Here is a 13950-nt window from a genome sequence, read left to right as displayed (position 1 = left end):
TTTGCTAAGCAGTGAATTTAATTTTCCAAAAGGTTATTGGCATCGAACACTATTTTCATAAGAACAAATAGATAGACTTGGAAAAACTAACTCGCACTGTGGATGAAAAAACTAATTGTAGGGTTCAAAATTTTGTTGCAAGTCAATTATTTTTTTTAACTATTTTTTTTTTTTTTTGGTGTTTAGAGAGCCACAAGGGTGGGGGTGAGAATTGATCACAAGATCTCCGGGAGGGAGCTCTAACCACTTTGAGCTATCTATCCCTCACTCTCTTGCAAGTCAATTAGTAGTTGGCATGCCCTGTGCATTCAAAGGAGAATCAATGGTAATATCATTATTTTTTAGAAAAATCTCAAGACTAATAATCATCATTGGGCAAATGAACTACACGTCTACGCACATCATTGAGTGTACAGGTGGATTTAGTTTAAATTAGCACAATGATTTTGGTTGCACAAGCCACCAACAACTAAATAAATCAGCTAGGTGGATTTAGTAAAGTAGTTGTTCCAACTTAATATACTTCGTATTTCAGTTTGAACATTGGATATACAATATTTTGTTTACGGAAAGCTCTTTCCCCTTTAAAGCTTGACTCGGGTAGAATCTAGATTAGTTGGAGTTTGAAATTATCGGACAAAAAACAAAATGAGAAATGTATGCATGCTATTATTGTCATATTGATAAAGCACGACAATACATTATTTGATTTACTTGTCAAAGAAACCATCATCTCCAAACCGATAATTGAATCACCTAAAATCAGTATATACCTACCTTATTGCTTGTGATTCTAAATTCACAAATTACATGAACCAAATCAACATGATTATATAGCATGATTTACAAAGAAATTGTACTTTTTTCATTGAGAACATGCATATCAGGATCAAAATCATGATTAAAGCTAAGTCAACTAATTAGAGCAATTGATGGATAAAAACTAAGACTTGTTACTCACTCAAAGTAAATTAATTTGTCTTCATAAGTAGAAAAGACTCAAAGTGGAACAAAGTTTTCATATGAATATGACTAACATGCATGCTCTAAATTATACGAGGGAGTACTGCGTATGCATAATATTTGGTGCATTCCCCTTAAAATTAAGTTATTAAGTTTTCATAGCTATACTTTAAGCCAAATAAAGGTAGCTAGTAAATAATATCCTACGTTATTACTTTGCTTGTAGAATTAGACACTTTTTTTTTTTTTTTTTTTTTTGGGGGGGGTGGGGGGGGGGGGGGGGGGGATCAAATAATGCCCTATATTGAGGTAACACTTAATTTGTTCTCTTAATTTCATTACCTTGCCTTTTTTTTCTTCTCGAAATTAACAATCTAAACAATGAGTTTGAAGAAGACAATGTTTCTTGTAGTACTGTAATTTCAATCTCTAACAACTCTTTTCGTCTCTAAAACCTTGCTCCAATTTTCAATTTTAAAGAATCAAGTCAATATTTGATGATGAGAGTGGCAAATATATATAACTCGTGAGGTTGTAAGTGGAAAAATTTATCAAATAAAGTATGGGGCAATCATTCAGGGGCATTTTATTTTTGGTATAAGAAGCAATTTGTTAGGGATATGGGGAGTAAAAATTGTCATTGAAGGAGCCTATAGTATAAAATACGCCAAAAAAACCCTATTAGGAGTAATCATGGAATATTCAGTAAAAGTGAAAGTGTGAAACTAACCAAGTTGCATATTCACTAGCCAATACATATTGTGCTTGTTGTCTACATTTGAATATGATATACTTCGTATATACTAGTACATGAGGAGTTAACTCTTTCTAGTTTATACTTCCTTTGTTTTTTTTTTTTTTTTTATATTTGCAACACACCTTTTATCACGTTTTTCGAGGAGGTTATTATACTAGGTAAATGAATGAATTAAGCTAAGAAATTCAAATTGTAGCAATTTATCCATTTCTTCTTATAGGTGACAAAATTTTATAAATTAATTATCTGTTTACGTAGTTTGATATCTTCCTTAAAATGCGTGCCAAAGGACTGTGTTGCAACTAAATAAAAACGGAGGAAGGGCCTGTTCACATTTACTTATTTTCAGTTCAGTTAAGTTCAGTTCAGCTCCAATCAGTTCAGTTCAGTTCAGCTTCAATCAGTTCAGTTCAGTTCAGTTCAGTTCAGCTCCTAATTTCCCTCTCTCATAAAATATTCATTTCAGTTCAATTCAGTTCATTTTAGTTCAATTCAGCTCAGCCAATTAGTATTATGTGCACCATGGTGCACCTAGAAATAAGTGCACCAGGCCCAATTTGCACCCAATAGAGAAAGCCCAGATGAAAAAGGCCACATGGAGTTCAATTTGTTTTTAAAAAAACTAACTTTTCCTCCTCTCTATCCGCCATATCTATTTTTACTTCATTTTAAAAAATTTATCTCTCCTCTCATAAATTAAAAACCTTCTTCAATTATTTCTTTTTGTATTTTCTCTCTCCTCTCACCATTTTTCTCTCTCTAAAACCTGCAATCCACCATGGCAAAAGACGAAAAACACACGAAAACATCACTAAAAAAATGAACAAATTATAAAATTGAAACAATATTCTACTGTATAATTGTCTTTTTGATTTTTTTTTTTATTGAATTATTTTTTTTTATTTTTTTTTTTGTAGAAAATCAAAATTAAATTATCTACTCCTACAGAAGAGGATGAAGATGTGTAAGTAATTTATTGTTCAAATTAGCTACCTGAAACTTCAGATCAAGCACAATAAGCAAAAGAAAAGCCCCTAAAACTTCTTATAAGACCATAGAAGCAACAAAAAAGCCCCAAAAAACTTCTGATAACATAAAAACCTCAAAAACCTCTGAACCCCTTATATAAACTTTTGAACCCTAATTACAAACCACTAAACACCCTATAAAAGCCTCTGAACCTACAAAAACCTCTGAACCCCCTACAAAAACTTCTGAACCCTAATCACAAACCAATGAACTCCCTACAAAAACCTATGAACCCCCTATAAAAATTTTTGAACACCAATCACAAACCACTGCACACCCTACAAAAACCGCTGACCCCCCTACAAAAACTTTTGAACCCCAACCACAAACCATTGAACACCCTACAAAAATCTCTGAACCCTCTACAAAAACTTTTGAACCCCAACCACACACCACTGAACACCCTACAAAAACCTCTGAACCCCCTACAAAAACTTCTAAACCCCAACCACAAACCACTGAACACCCTACAAAAACCTCTGAACCCCCTACAAAAATTTTTGAACACCCTACAAAACCTCTGAACTCCCTACAAAAACTTCTGAACCCCAACCACAAACCACTGAACACCCTTCAAAAACTTCTGCACCTTATAAAGTACAGAATGCCAATTTTTTTTTTAAAAAAAGTGATTACAAAATACATAAATCTCAAAAAAAGTTCAGAAATAATGTATCACTTGTTCAAAATTATAATTAAGATGTTCATAAATCCAAAAATATAGGTTTGTAAAAATATTTATTTATAGGAAACGTGTCCTACGTTCATATTTTTAACTAAAAATGTTCAAAATACCAAAATATAACAAAAAACAGAACTGTTCATAATAGAATACACAAATATCACTAAAAAATCAAAATAATATGAAAGTTACATATTTCGAAACTCAAACCTAACCATAGTGATTTAGATTAAGGAATCTCATCGGAAAATGATCATCTCTGTCGTCTTAAACACCTCTTCCTCATCAAATCCGCCATTTTTAACTTCACTTCATTGGAAAACTCCATTAACAAAGCTTTAAATTGAAGGTTGAAGAAAACGAACTTTTTAATTAATGTATAGAGATTAACAATGGTGATGAAGGAGTTAAATAAAAAAAAAATTAATGAATGAATTTAAGAAAAAGAAAAATAGAGGAGAGAGAAATCAAAAATTAGGAATTGTAAGAGGAAGAAATGAAGGATCTCAATCTATGGTGAACAACAATGGTGATGAAAAAATTAAATCAAAAACAAAATTATGAATGAATTTAAGAGAGAGAAAATAGTTTAAAGAGAAGAAAGAGGAGAGAGAAATCAGAAATGAGGAAAGTGTGAGAGGAGGAGAAAAGAGGAGAGAGAAAATGATGGGGATAGAGAATAATGTTGGTATTGTGCTGGCAAATTATAAAACACGTGGCCTCTTATTAATGGTGGTGCACACATTTTAATATGCACCATGGTGCATATTAAAATTTGCCCAGCTCAGCTCCAATCAGTTCAGTTCAGTTTAGCTCCAATCAGTTCAATTCAGTTCAGTTCAGCTTAGTTCAGTAAATGTGAACAGGCCCGAAGTATTAATCTTCATTATCTTGATAATTTGTCTTACACAATATTTCCAAATAGAAGATACATGATAAAATTTAGGAAAATTTCATATTTTCTATCACTAAAAACACCACGATTCACATTTGCTACCTGTTTATATATTTTTTTTTTTATTTTACTACCACCTAAAACATAGTTTGTTAAAAATCACTACCACATGCCTTATTCTGTTACTATTTCCGTTAGTGGGCCCACTCCACCGTTTAACCACCCCTCCAACCACCTTTCAGCCACCCCTCCTCCTCACTGCCACCTCCCCCTCCCCCTACTGGCGCCGCCGCACGAACCCACCCCATCCCTTTCCCCCATCCTATGCGATCCAATCCCCCCTTTCCCCGTTCTTGAGCTCTGACCCCCACCCCGAACGAAAACCACCCCCTTTCCCCTTCCCTCCACCGGAAATCGGCCCCCCTCCCCTGATTCCCCCACCGAAATCAACCCCCACCCCTTCCCCTACCCTTTTCGGCCGTCCCTAACCCTAAACCACCACCCTAAACAAATTTTAGGGTTTCGGTTGTGGTGGTTTTGGGGTGGTGGTTTAGGGTTAGGGACGGCCGAAAAGGGTAGGGGAAGGGGAGGGGGTTCGATTCCGGTGGGGGAATCAGGGGAGGGGGGCCGATTTCCGGTGGAGGGAAGGGGAAAGGGGGTTATGGTGGTTGTATGGGTTTTGGGGGTTACGGTGGCGGCGGTGGTCTGGGTTTGGGGGTGTCGGCTTAGGATTAGGATTGTCAATTTTGGGTGGGAAAAAGGGAGGGGGGTGAGGTCGCCGGCGCCGGCCGAATCTTTAGGCGCCGGCCGCCGGAAGGGGGTAGGGGGAGGGAGAGGGTGGCAGATTAGGGGAGGGGTGGATGGGGTTGCTGGTTTTTTTTATTTTTTTATTTTTTAAAAATCTTTTTAATTTTTCTTTTTTTTTTAATAAACTTAACAGAAATCCTAACGGATTTCGTTAAGTGGTAGTGATTTTTAACAAAATCTGATTTCAGGTGGTAGCAAAGTAATTTTTTTTTTTATATATATATTTTTTAAATTGCCGTAAAAAAAAAAGTAAAAAAAAAATTAAATAGGTAGCAAATCTGAAGCGAGGTGTTTTAGGTGGTAACAAATGTGAAAATTTCCTAAAATTTAAAGTAAATTTTATATGGAAATATCAAATATGGAATTGCGGTTGCCAAATATTGTGGCCTTGTGGCCTGTGGGCCTGGTGGGGACTTATTGCCGTGTTACTCGTAAACAACAATGCATACGACGTTTTCGTCTTGTAAATTGTCGTTATCTAATTTTTTGTTTGAATGAGGATAGAATAAATAAAAATCAACGTGGAAGAGCAATTTCTTAACTTCACGGAACATAACACTGCTACCACCAAAACACATACATGTAACGCAAGTAAAGCCCCACCCACACTTTGACATTTTTACATATTTTGATACATTTTGGTGATACATTACATTAATTAATAATACTCATCCTTTTTATTTCTAACTTTCTTGGCTTAAATTCTCTCTGTTTTTATTTTTATTTTTCCATTTTTTACATTATATACCGAGTACAATACTTCGCATTATTGTAAATACTCCATAATTTAAAGAACTTTTTCTTTTTTTTTTTAAAAGCAACACATCTTTCTCGGTACACACTATAAACAGATAAATTAATTAAAAAAAAGTTTATACATGTATTACCTATTACCTAACCCTTATATAATCTTGGTGTTAAAATTATTTTGATAAAGTAGCTCGTTTACCTATTATGGTTTATCTAGTCTAACCATCTCCTAAAAACCGTGTCAAAATGGTGTGTTGCATTCAAAAGAATAAAGAGAAAGTATATCTCAATCTAACAAAATACTAGCGTAAATCGAAACAAATATACAATATTCAACATGACTATATTTTGATTTTTGAAGTGAGTACACCATTTTTTTTATTTAACAAGGAGGAGGAGAAAATAGAAAAGTCTACAATATCCAAAAGTCACCCATTTGACTAACCAACCCAAATACTTTGATACCTTGTATATTCATCACTCTGTTGAGTGTTGACTCAGATTGAAACATCATCGTCTTCCGCAGTAACAACAATGGCGTCAGAGGTGGTTAAAACGGCGGAGTGTCTCGATTTTCCGGCGGATTTAGAGTACCTTTCTGGGTTTGGAAACCACTTTTCGTCGGAAGCCATCGCCGGAGCTCTGCCACAAGGACAGAACAACCCCCTTATTTGTCCCTTCGGTTTATACGCCGAGCAAATTTCCGGCACTTCTTTCACTGCTCCTCGCAAGCTTAATCTTCGAAGGTGTTGTCCTAATTTTCTCTTTAATTACCTCTTTTCAATCTTTGATTACTTTCTATGAAATATTTTGTCCGTTTAATTGAAATTGCTGTACTTTGATTTTAACCAAGGGTTAATTGTTAATGCATAACTTTGACTATTGATACTACCTCCCTTACACATTATTTGCAACGATTTGACATAAAGTGGAGAGGAAAAATGTCTAATCGTTGCAAATAATATGTTACGGAGGTAGTATATGCGATTATTTTCTTGATTAAAACAAGTGAAAATTGGTTGCAATTCAACTAGTTATGGTCAAGCAGCTTAATCTAACAACATGTTACGTGATGAATTTTTGTTTTTACAAAATTACAAGTATATGATATTGAAAAGTTTAAACATGTGATTAGTGTTAGTAGTATATTTCAATACGTTTCTTTTATCGTGTTTGTCAATGTATAGATTCAAGCGTAAATATTTGTAATTATCAATAGTTAAAGTCACACAAAATTGATACTTTGAAAATAACTATGTTATAAATTGTTGGAATTGGAATTTCAAATAGACAGTTGGTATTAATATTTGTGATTCATTAAAAAAAAAATCTCTTGTAATGTTTTGCATGATAAGCTTTAAGAATTAAGATCATCGTTATTAGTGGTGCTTAATTTGGGTAAAGAAGTTCTTTTGTAATTAGTTTTAAGCTTCAATGTTGAGACTCTTCTATCATTCTATGAACTAAGTTATGTTCAAGTTTTTTCACATTTCCTATAATCCCAGATGCTTATTGTTTTATTACTTGTTCTGTCCTAGAAATATGAACTAATTTTATTGTTGAGATTGAATTTTGAATATTTGGGACCTTAAAGGTTTGTATAGTAGTTGGTTAAACATTATAAGACAAGTAGAAAGCTGAAAATAAAGTTTATTTAAAAGGTTATTAGCTACTAATTTATTGGAAATGTTTGGCAAATCATCAAATTTGTTGAAAACTTTAAAACAACATTATGCAATTACTTTTTTCGTACTTTGTAATTGATATCTAGTTGTTGGTTTTGGTTAAGGGAAAAATTTGGTAAAATGGTACAAAATCATTTCAGCTTAATACTGTTACGCCTTCTTGCCTAACACTCTAATGGCTCTTAACTAATTAGTTTTCATTTTTTTGGATGTTTTATCTTGTAGTGTGTTTCATGCTTAGTAAGGCATAACATGACTATATTTTGTCATGGTGGTGAATTGTGTGTGGATAAAGGATCAATTATGTGTGCGTGATAGCTGAGCAGCAATTTTTTTCCAAGTACTATGCCTATTAAAACAATGTTATGATTTATCCTCGTTTGGTTGTTTTGGCTATAGACATGAATTGAGTGTAAATGATTTCTTTGGCAGTTGGTTGTATCGTATCAAACCATCAGTTACGCATGAGCCCTTTAAACCTCGTGTCCCTGGCAATGAGAAACTTATTGCAGATTTCAACCAGTCCAACAGCTCTGCTAATCCAACACAACTACGGTGGAAGCCTGTTGATATTCCTGAAGAACCAACAGATTTTATTGATGGTTTGCAAACTATATGTGGGGCAGGCAGTTCCTATCTCCGTCATGGATATGCAGTTCACATGTAATTGGTATTTTTAAAAATTATGGCGTTTTCCACGTTCTTCTCTTTATCTAGTAATTTGTTTCCTTTCAGTCATTTTCTCTATAAAGCTCCAAACTTCTTGTCTGCAAGCACCTTTGCCTTATTCCAATTATAGGATAGAAATGCATAAGTGTGTGTAAAGATGTGTGCCAGAAAGTTGGCCTCCCTGAGCCTGGTAAATTTCATAGCCATTTGTTTTTGCTTGTGCCGTTTTATTATAATACTCAAATGTTGATTAAGATTACTAAGTATTAGCATCTGTGTACTCTTCAGAGGACCAAAAAATAGCTTTTGCATTCTTTATGGGTTTTAAAACATATGAACACTTTCACCTACGATAGAGCTTAGGACTGTCACATTGTATTGACAAAGAAACATTAGGTTTAAGACTTTTGGAAATAAGTCATAGCCTGTATAGGTCACTTCAGCAACTACAATGTGTTAAAAATTATGGAATTTACGACTCTAAAATCACACAATATATTTAAATTTGATACCTTTAGGCACTTTCAAATGGTTGGTGGCTTGGTGCTAGTAAATGATGTTATAATTGTTTATCCTACCACTTAATCCTATTTATTGAACTAGTGGTCATATTAAATGAAATATCAAACATCAAAATTACATGAAAGTTTCTTTTAGAGCTGTAAACATTTTTTTTGTACAAGGCTGTATTTACGAAGTGTCCTATATAAAGGGTTGTAAGTGCTAAATTTTCTAGAGTTTTCAAATTTTCATGAACATCTTATACAGTATTGAAATTTAAAAGGCTGTTTTCTATCGTTTAAAGATATCATCAAATTAAAGCATTTTCACCTATGTTTTTGTCAATGGTGTAATTGTTATCTGACTTTTTTTTTCCTAGTTTGTTAATCTCATGGGTAGATTCAGCTAGTACTTGTGCTAGTGAAACATAAAATGCTGATATTCAGTAACAAGATGTGGATTTCTGAGAACTTATAGCATCGATTTTGTTAAATCTATTCTGGTGAGTGGAGAACAAAGCCTCAAGATTGCTATTGCTCATGTAGGTACACAGCAAACAAATCAATGGATAACTGTGCCTTCTGCAATGCTGACGGAGACTTCTTATTCGTTCCTCAGAAAGGAAGTGCGTGTGTTTTTTTTTCTTCTGTTCATGCATAATTGTTTGCTGTGCGGTTCCCACATAATCATATTACATTAAGGTCTTGCTGTTTATTCCTCAAAAAATTATGCTTGGAAAATTTCCGATATGATAAGGGCTATTAATTTCACTTGCTGCTAAAAATAGCTCATATTATGGACAGCAAAGTGAGGAAAAAATGGCTTAGGTATATTTTTAAAATGTAATTTGCAGGCGAAAAATAACAAAGCCTGAATCATACTTTATTGCTGTACTATAGATGCTTGTCTAGAGACGTTTCAATTATTTTAAGCCAATTTTTTCAGGAAAAAACCTGCTTGGGGTTTCTTAGGATTAGCATGTCATAATTTAAAGAAATGAACATTCGATATATCATTGAAGTGAGATGAATTGTGGAAAACAATGGTGTCTTCTGTTACACAACATGAATTTCATTGGTGCTTTCAAAATTTCATTGAGGTGCAGCTTATAAGAGTTTGCGTACTTATCAGGGCTATGGATCATGACGGAGTGTGGAAGATTGGAAGTTATTCCTGGTGAAGTTGCTGTACTGCCTCAAGGATTTCGTTTTGCTGTCAGCTTGCCTGATGGTCCATCACGAGGTTATGTTTCTGAGATATTTGGGACACATTTCCAGCTTCCAGATCTAGGTCCTATAGGTATTAAAGTTCTATGGTATTGGTGAAAAACCGTGCACCTATTTACATTTGAAGATTAGGTACCATTAATGCTTTATGGCATTTATGTTTGCTTGTAGGTGCCAATGGTCTAGCTGCTGCAAGAGATTTCCTTGTTCCCGTTGCTTGTTTTGAGGAAACTCCCTGTCCAAATTACATAATCGTTCAAAAATATGGCGGGGAATTATTTACTGCCAAGCAGGATTTCTCTCCCTTCAATGTAGTTGCCTGGCATGGAAACTATGTCCCATATAAGGTGGGCTTACTGGGCTATTCATTTGTATATATGATATTGTATGTGTGCACCATCAAAGCTATAAGCTTAAAAATTTTCTGGCTTAACACTGTTACACGATTATACAAAGTAATTGATATCTTGAGCTAGTTATGTTTCACATTACTGACACACTCTTCTTGCAGTATGATTTGAGCAAGTTCTGTCCATATAATACTGTATTGGTGGATCATGGGGACCCATCAGTAAATACAGGTTGGTAACTATTTCTTCCATCGTACACTTTTCTTAATGTCTCAACTCTCAAGCTACTTCTTTGAGTCCAATTTTAACCTTTATTTGGTTGCCTTGTTCTTGCATTGCAGTGCTTACTGCCCCAACAGATAAGCCTGGTGTGGCTTTACTTGATTTTGTCATCTTCCCTCCTAGGTGGTTGGTTGCGGAACACACATTTCGCCCTCCTTATTATCATCGCAATTGTATGAGCGAGTTTATGGGACTGATACATGGTAATTACGAGGTATTAACTCTTCAGCTCACACTGTTTCAATATCTTTACTCTCTTGGGTTCTTGATCAACTGTTCAGTATGCTGCATATACTGTCCTGAAGATGAAATCCTAAGTAATGGAAGCTCGTGAGAGCAAAAAGGTTTTTCTAGTAGAAAATTTAGCTGTGGCTCATATTATTTGAATTCAGTATGTAGTTCTACATTGAAAGTTGAAGGCTAGCCTTCAGTTAACCCTAGTTGCCTACTCCTATTCATTTGTTTCGTAATGGAACTTCAGTCAGTTTTGGTTTTGGATTTATGGCTTGTCACTCTCCCTTGTTTCCCCACCATGTCCGAAAAGTGATATACCTTTTTCACAACATTTAATGGACGTAGTTTTTGTCGGGCTTGTGCCTCTAGGGCCCTTTTATTGGTGATGACCTAAGAGATTTACCTCACACAACTAGTTCTAGCTTTTTCCTAGGAGAGTAGGAGTTATGTTTAGAATTTGGGTGCCTTGTTCAAACTTTTGTCGCTGAAGGGGGAGTATATGGATTCACATTTGAAGGGGAGATTCTTACGAACAAGTATAAATATGTTGTCCCATATTCAACAGTTGAAGCCTACAGGCTTCATTTTATTACCCTAGTTGGCTACACTACTTTTATTGCCCATTAATTTTTGTACTGAATCTTACTCATATTTGTTTAGATCGAGGGGCTCTTTTCTTGTTACTATTTCATTCTTAACATGAATATTCAAGTTCTTTGCCTTTTATTATGTCTGTTCTGGGCTGTTATATCTCGCTAATCTTATGTGGTCACGTCTTTCATATCGACAATTTTATTGAATTACATGCAGGCAAAGGCTGATGGGTTTATCCCGGGTGGTTCAAGTCTGCATAGCTGCATGACTCCACATGGTCCTGATACCAAGACTTATGAGGTATGTACAAATGTTGTTAGTTGACTTAAAAACTAATTACTATCAATTCCGTCCATGAGATTATGTCCTCTTGATTTCCTGTTATTATTTTCTTTTAGTCTTTACTTGTTAGGTTAAACAAAAGTGTTCTTCTACAGTCGGGTGATTTTGTGATTGAATACACTTAGTTTTGAATAGAAATGTTCCAGTCTGCTATAATTGGCTTGCCCATCATTTAGCTTTACAAATTTGTATGTCTTCCAGGCAACCGTTGCATGCGGGGAGAATGCAGGACCGTACAAAATTACTGATACCCTGGCATTCATGTTTGAATCATATCTAATTCCTCGAGTTTGCACTTGGGCTCTTGAGTCACCCTTCCTCGACAACGATTACTATCAATGCTGGATAGGACTCCGGTCACATTTTCGCAAAGAGGGCTGTTCTAAAGCCTCCAGTAATGAGGATGCTGATTAGGTATGGCTAGATTCAGATAGACTACTCCGTGTTTAACATAGTTTTATGATGCAGATCTTGTGGTATCTTAGCTGTCAGTATGTGTACATAAATAATGGAATGTATTTGCATTCTGCAAGTGAACTATATTTACATTTAAAAATCCCAGAAAGGGGCCATTAATTATTTGTAAATAAATTATAGAGTATTATTAACCATAATATATGCTTTATGAATTGTTTGCACTTACTCAGACATTCATCATATCATGTCCATGTGATGGGTTATAAAGAAAGTTTTATGCTTGTCAAATTTATGAGGTGCCTCTTGTCGATGCTGCATCGATTAAATTACAATTACTACTAGTTTAGTCATTAGTAATAGAAATTCCAGTGATACTTTTCAGCTATATGGGCTACTAGTTCAATTTTCAATATTTCATTTTTTTTTTAAAAAAAAAAAAATTGACAAGCTTTGACTTTACCACTTTTCACATTCTGCTTTGCTATCTTTTGTGATTTTTACGTAATGAAAAAAAAGTACAAAATCTTATTGGATTCATATCAATATGTAATTTCAAAATATTAATTATAGTTTATGCTTATTATTCAACAAGGTTGAAATGTATTTGCACAAGTGACTAAAATTTGTGTCACATATAAAAGAAACAAAGGAACTATTAATTTTTCTTTTGACCTTTATGATTTGTTTGGATAGCAAAGTAGAAGAGAAAGCAAGGGGGTGATGGAAAGAGAAGGATGGGGAGGGGAAATGTGGCTTTCATTATCCTTTCAAAGCTCTCCAATTTTGAAGGAATTGGTTATGCTCAATCCATCCTTTCTAGTTCATCTGACACTTTAAAATGGACACGAATTTTAAGAAATATTTGAGCGGGATAGTTTTATGAAATTGTTTATTGTAAAGTGAAGTTAGTGGAATATTATTTTATTCATAAAAAGTGTTTGGGTCATTGTTATGTAAAGTTAGTGGAATGTTTGAATGGGGTGTGGGGATTATTCTCTCTCTCTCTCTCTCTCTCTCTCTCTCTCTAAAGAAGTCTCAAAAGACACTTATATTCATTGACTATAACCATACGCCATGTACCATTGATGATTAATGACAAAGAAAATAGATTTAACACAATCAAACTAGTTAAATGGCGAAGGACTAAGAATCCAAATACATAGATATAACAATTCGTCACATTCTTGATTTGTTGTCTTATACACATTTTTTAGTGGATTTGTCATAACTTCATGATTTTTGGAGGAAGAAAATTCTTGCGATAATTTTGTATCCTGAATCAGAGTAATCAAAATCAATTGTAGCCTCGCATAACCTAATAATATTACAAGCGCATAAAACATCTTGTCTTTCGAAGGGGTTTGAACAACCTTATCTTTCGAAGGAAATCGAAAAAACCTTGTCTTTTAAAGAAGAAAAACCTTTTTTCTTTCGAGGGAGATAACTTCCTCTCGAGCAGAGGAACCATTATAATAAGCTAAAGACAAAAAAAAAAAAAAAAAAAAAAAAAAAAAAAAAAAAAACTAGATTGGGCCTTTCCGCCGGCAAGATCCGATGGAAGCCCCTCAAAAATGGAGGCTAGGGTTTATGAGAGAGGAGAGAGGTCAAGGTTTTTTGGGGGTGGGGATTATTCTAATATAAACCATAACTTATCTGATTATAAAACCTATATCAAATTTTAATCAAAAGAATCTAAAAGAGGCTTCTTCGAGAGCATTTCCATACATATAGTGATATAACATTATAACAAATAACACTGGTGATTAA

At 34.4% G+C, this 13950-nt stretch overlaps 1 protein-coding gene across 1 annotated transcript; it reads left to right on the top strand.

Annotated features, from left to right (window-relative positions):
• The first annotated feature begins 6287 nt into the window (after positions 1-6287).
• LOC145605324 (homogentisate 1,2-dioxygenase-like) lies at positions 6288-12345 on the top strand. The gene is made up of 9 exons (XM_081661360.1): positions 6288-6629; positions 8001-8231; positions 9284-9363; positions 9870-10037; positions 10136-10311; positions 10476-10545; positions 10656-10810; positions 11641-11724; positions 11968-12345. The coding sequence occupies exons 1-9, from the start codon at positions 6418-6420 to the stop codon at positions 12178-12180; spliced, it is 1389 nt and encodes a 462-aa protein (XP_081517486.1). The 5' UTR covers positions 6288-6417; the 3' UTR covers positions 12181-12345.
• The last annotated feature ends 1605 nt before the right edge of the window (positions 12346-13950 follow it).

Source organism: Chenopodium album, chromosome 22, assembly GCF_948465745.1.
Source record: "Chenopodium album chromosome 22, dcCheAlbu1.1, whole genome shotgun sequence".
Classification (NCBI taxonomy): domain Eukaryota; kingdom Viridiplantae; phylum Streptophyta; class Magnoliopsida; order Caryophyllales; family Amaranthaceae; genus Chenopodium; species Chenopodium album.
The sequence above is the reverse complement of the archived record's forward strand: the minus strand, read 5'-3'. Positions and strand labels throughout refer to the sequence as shown.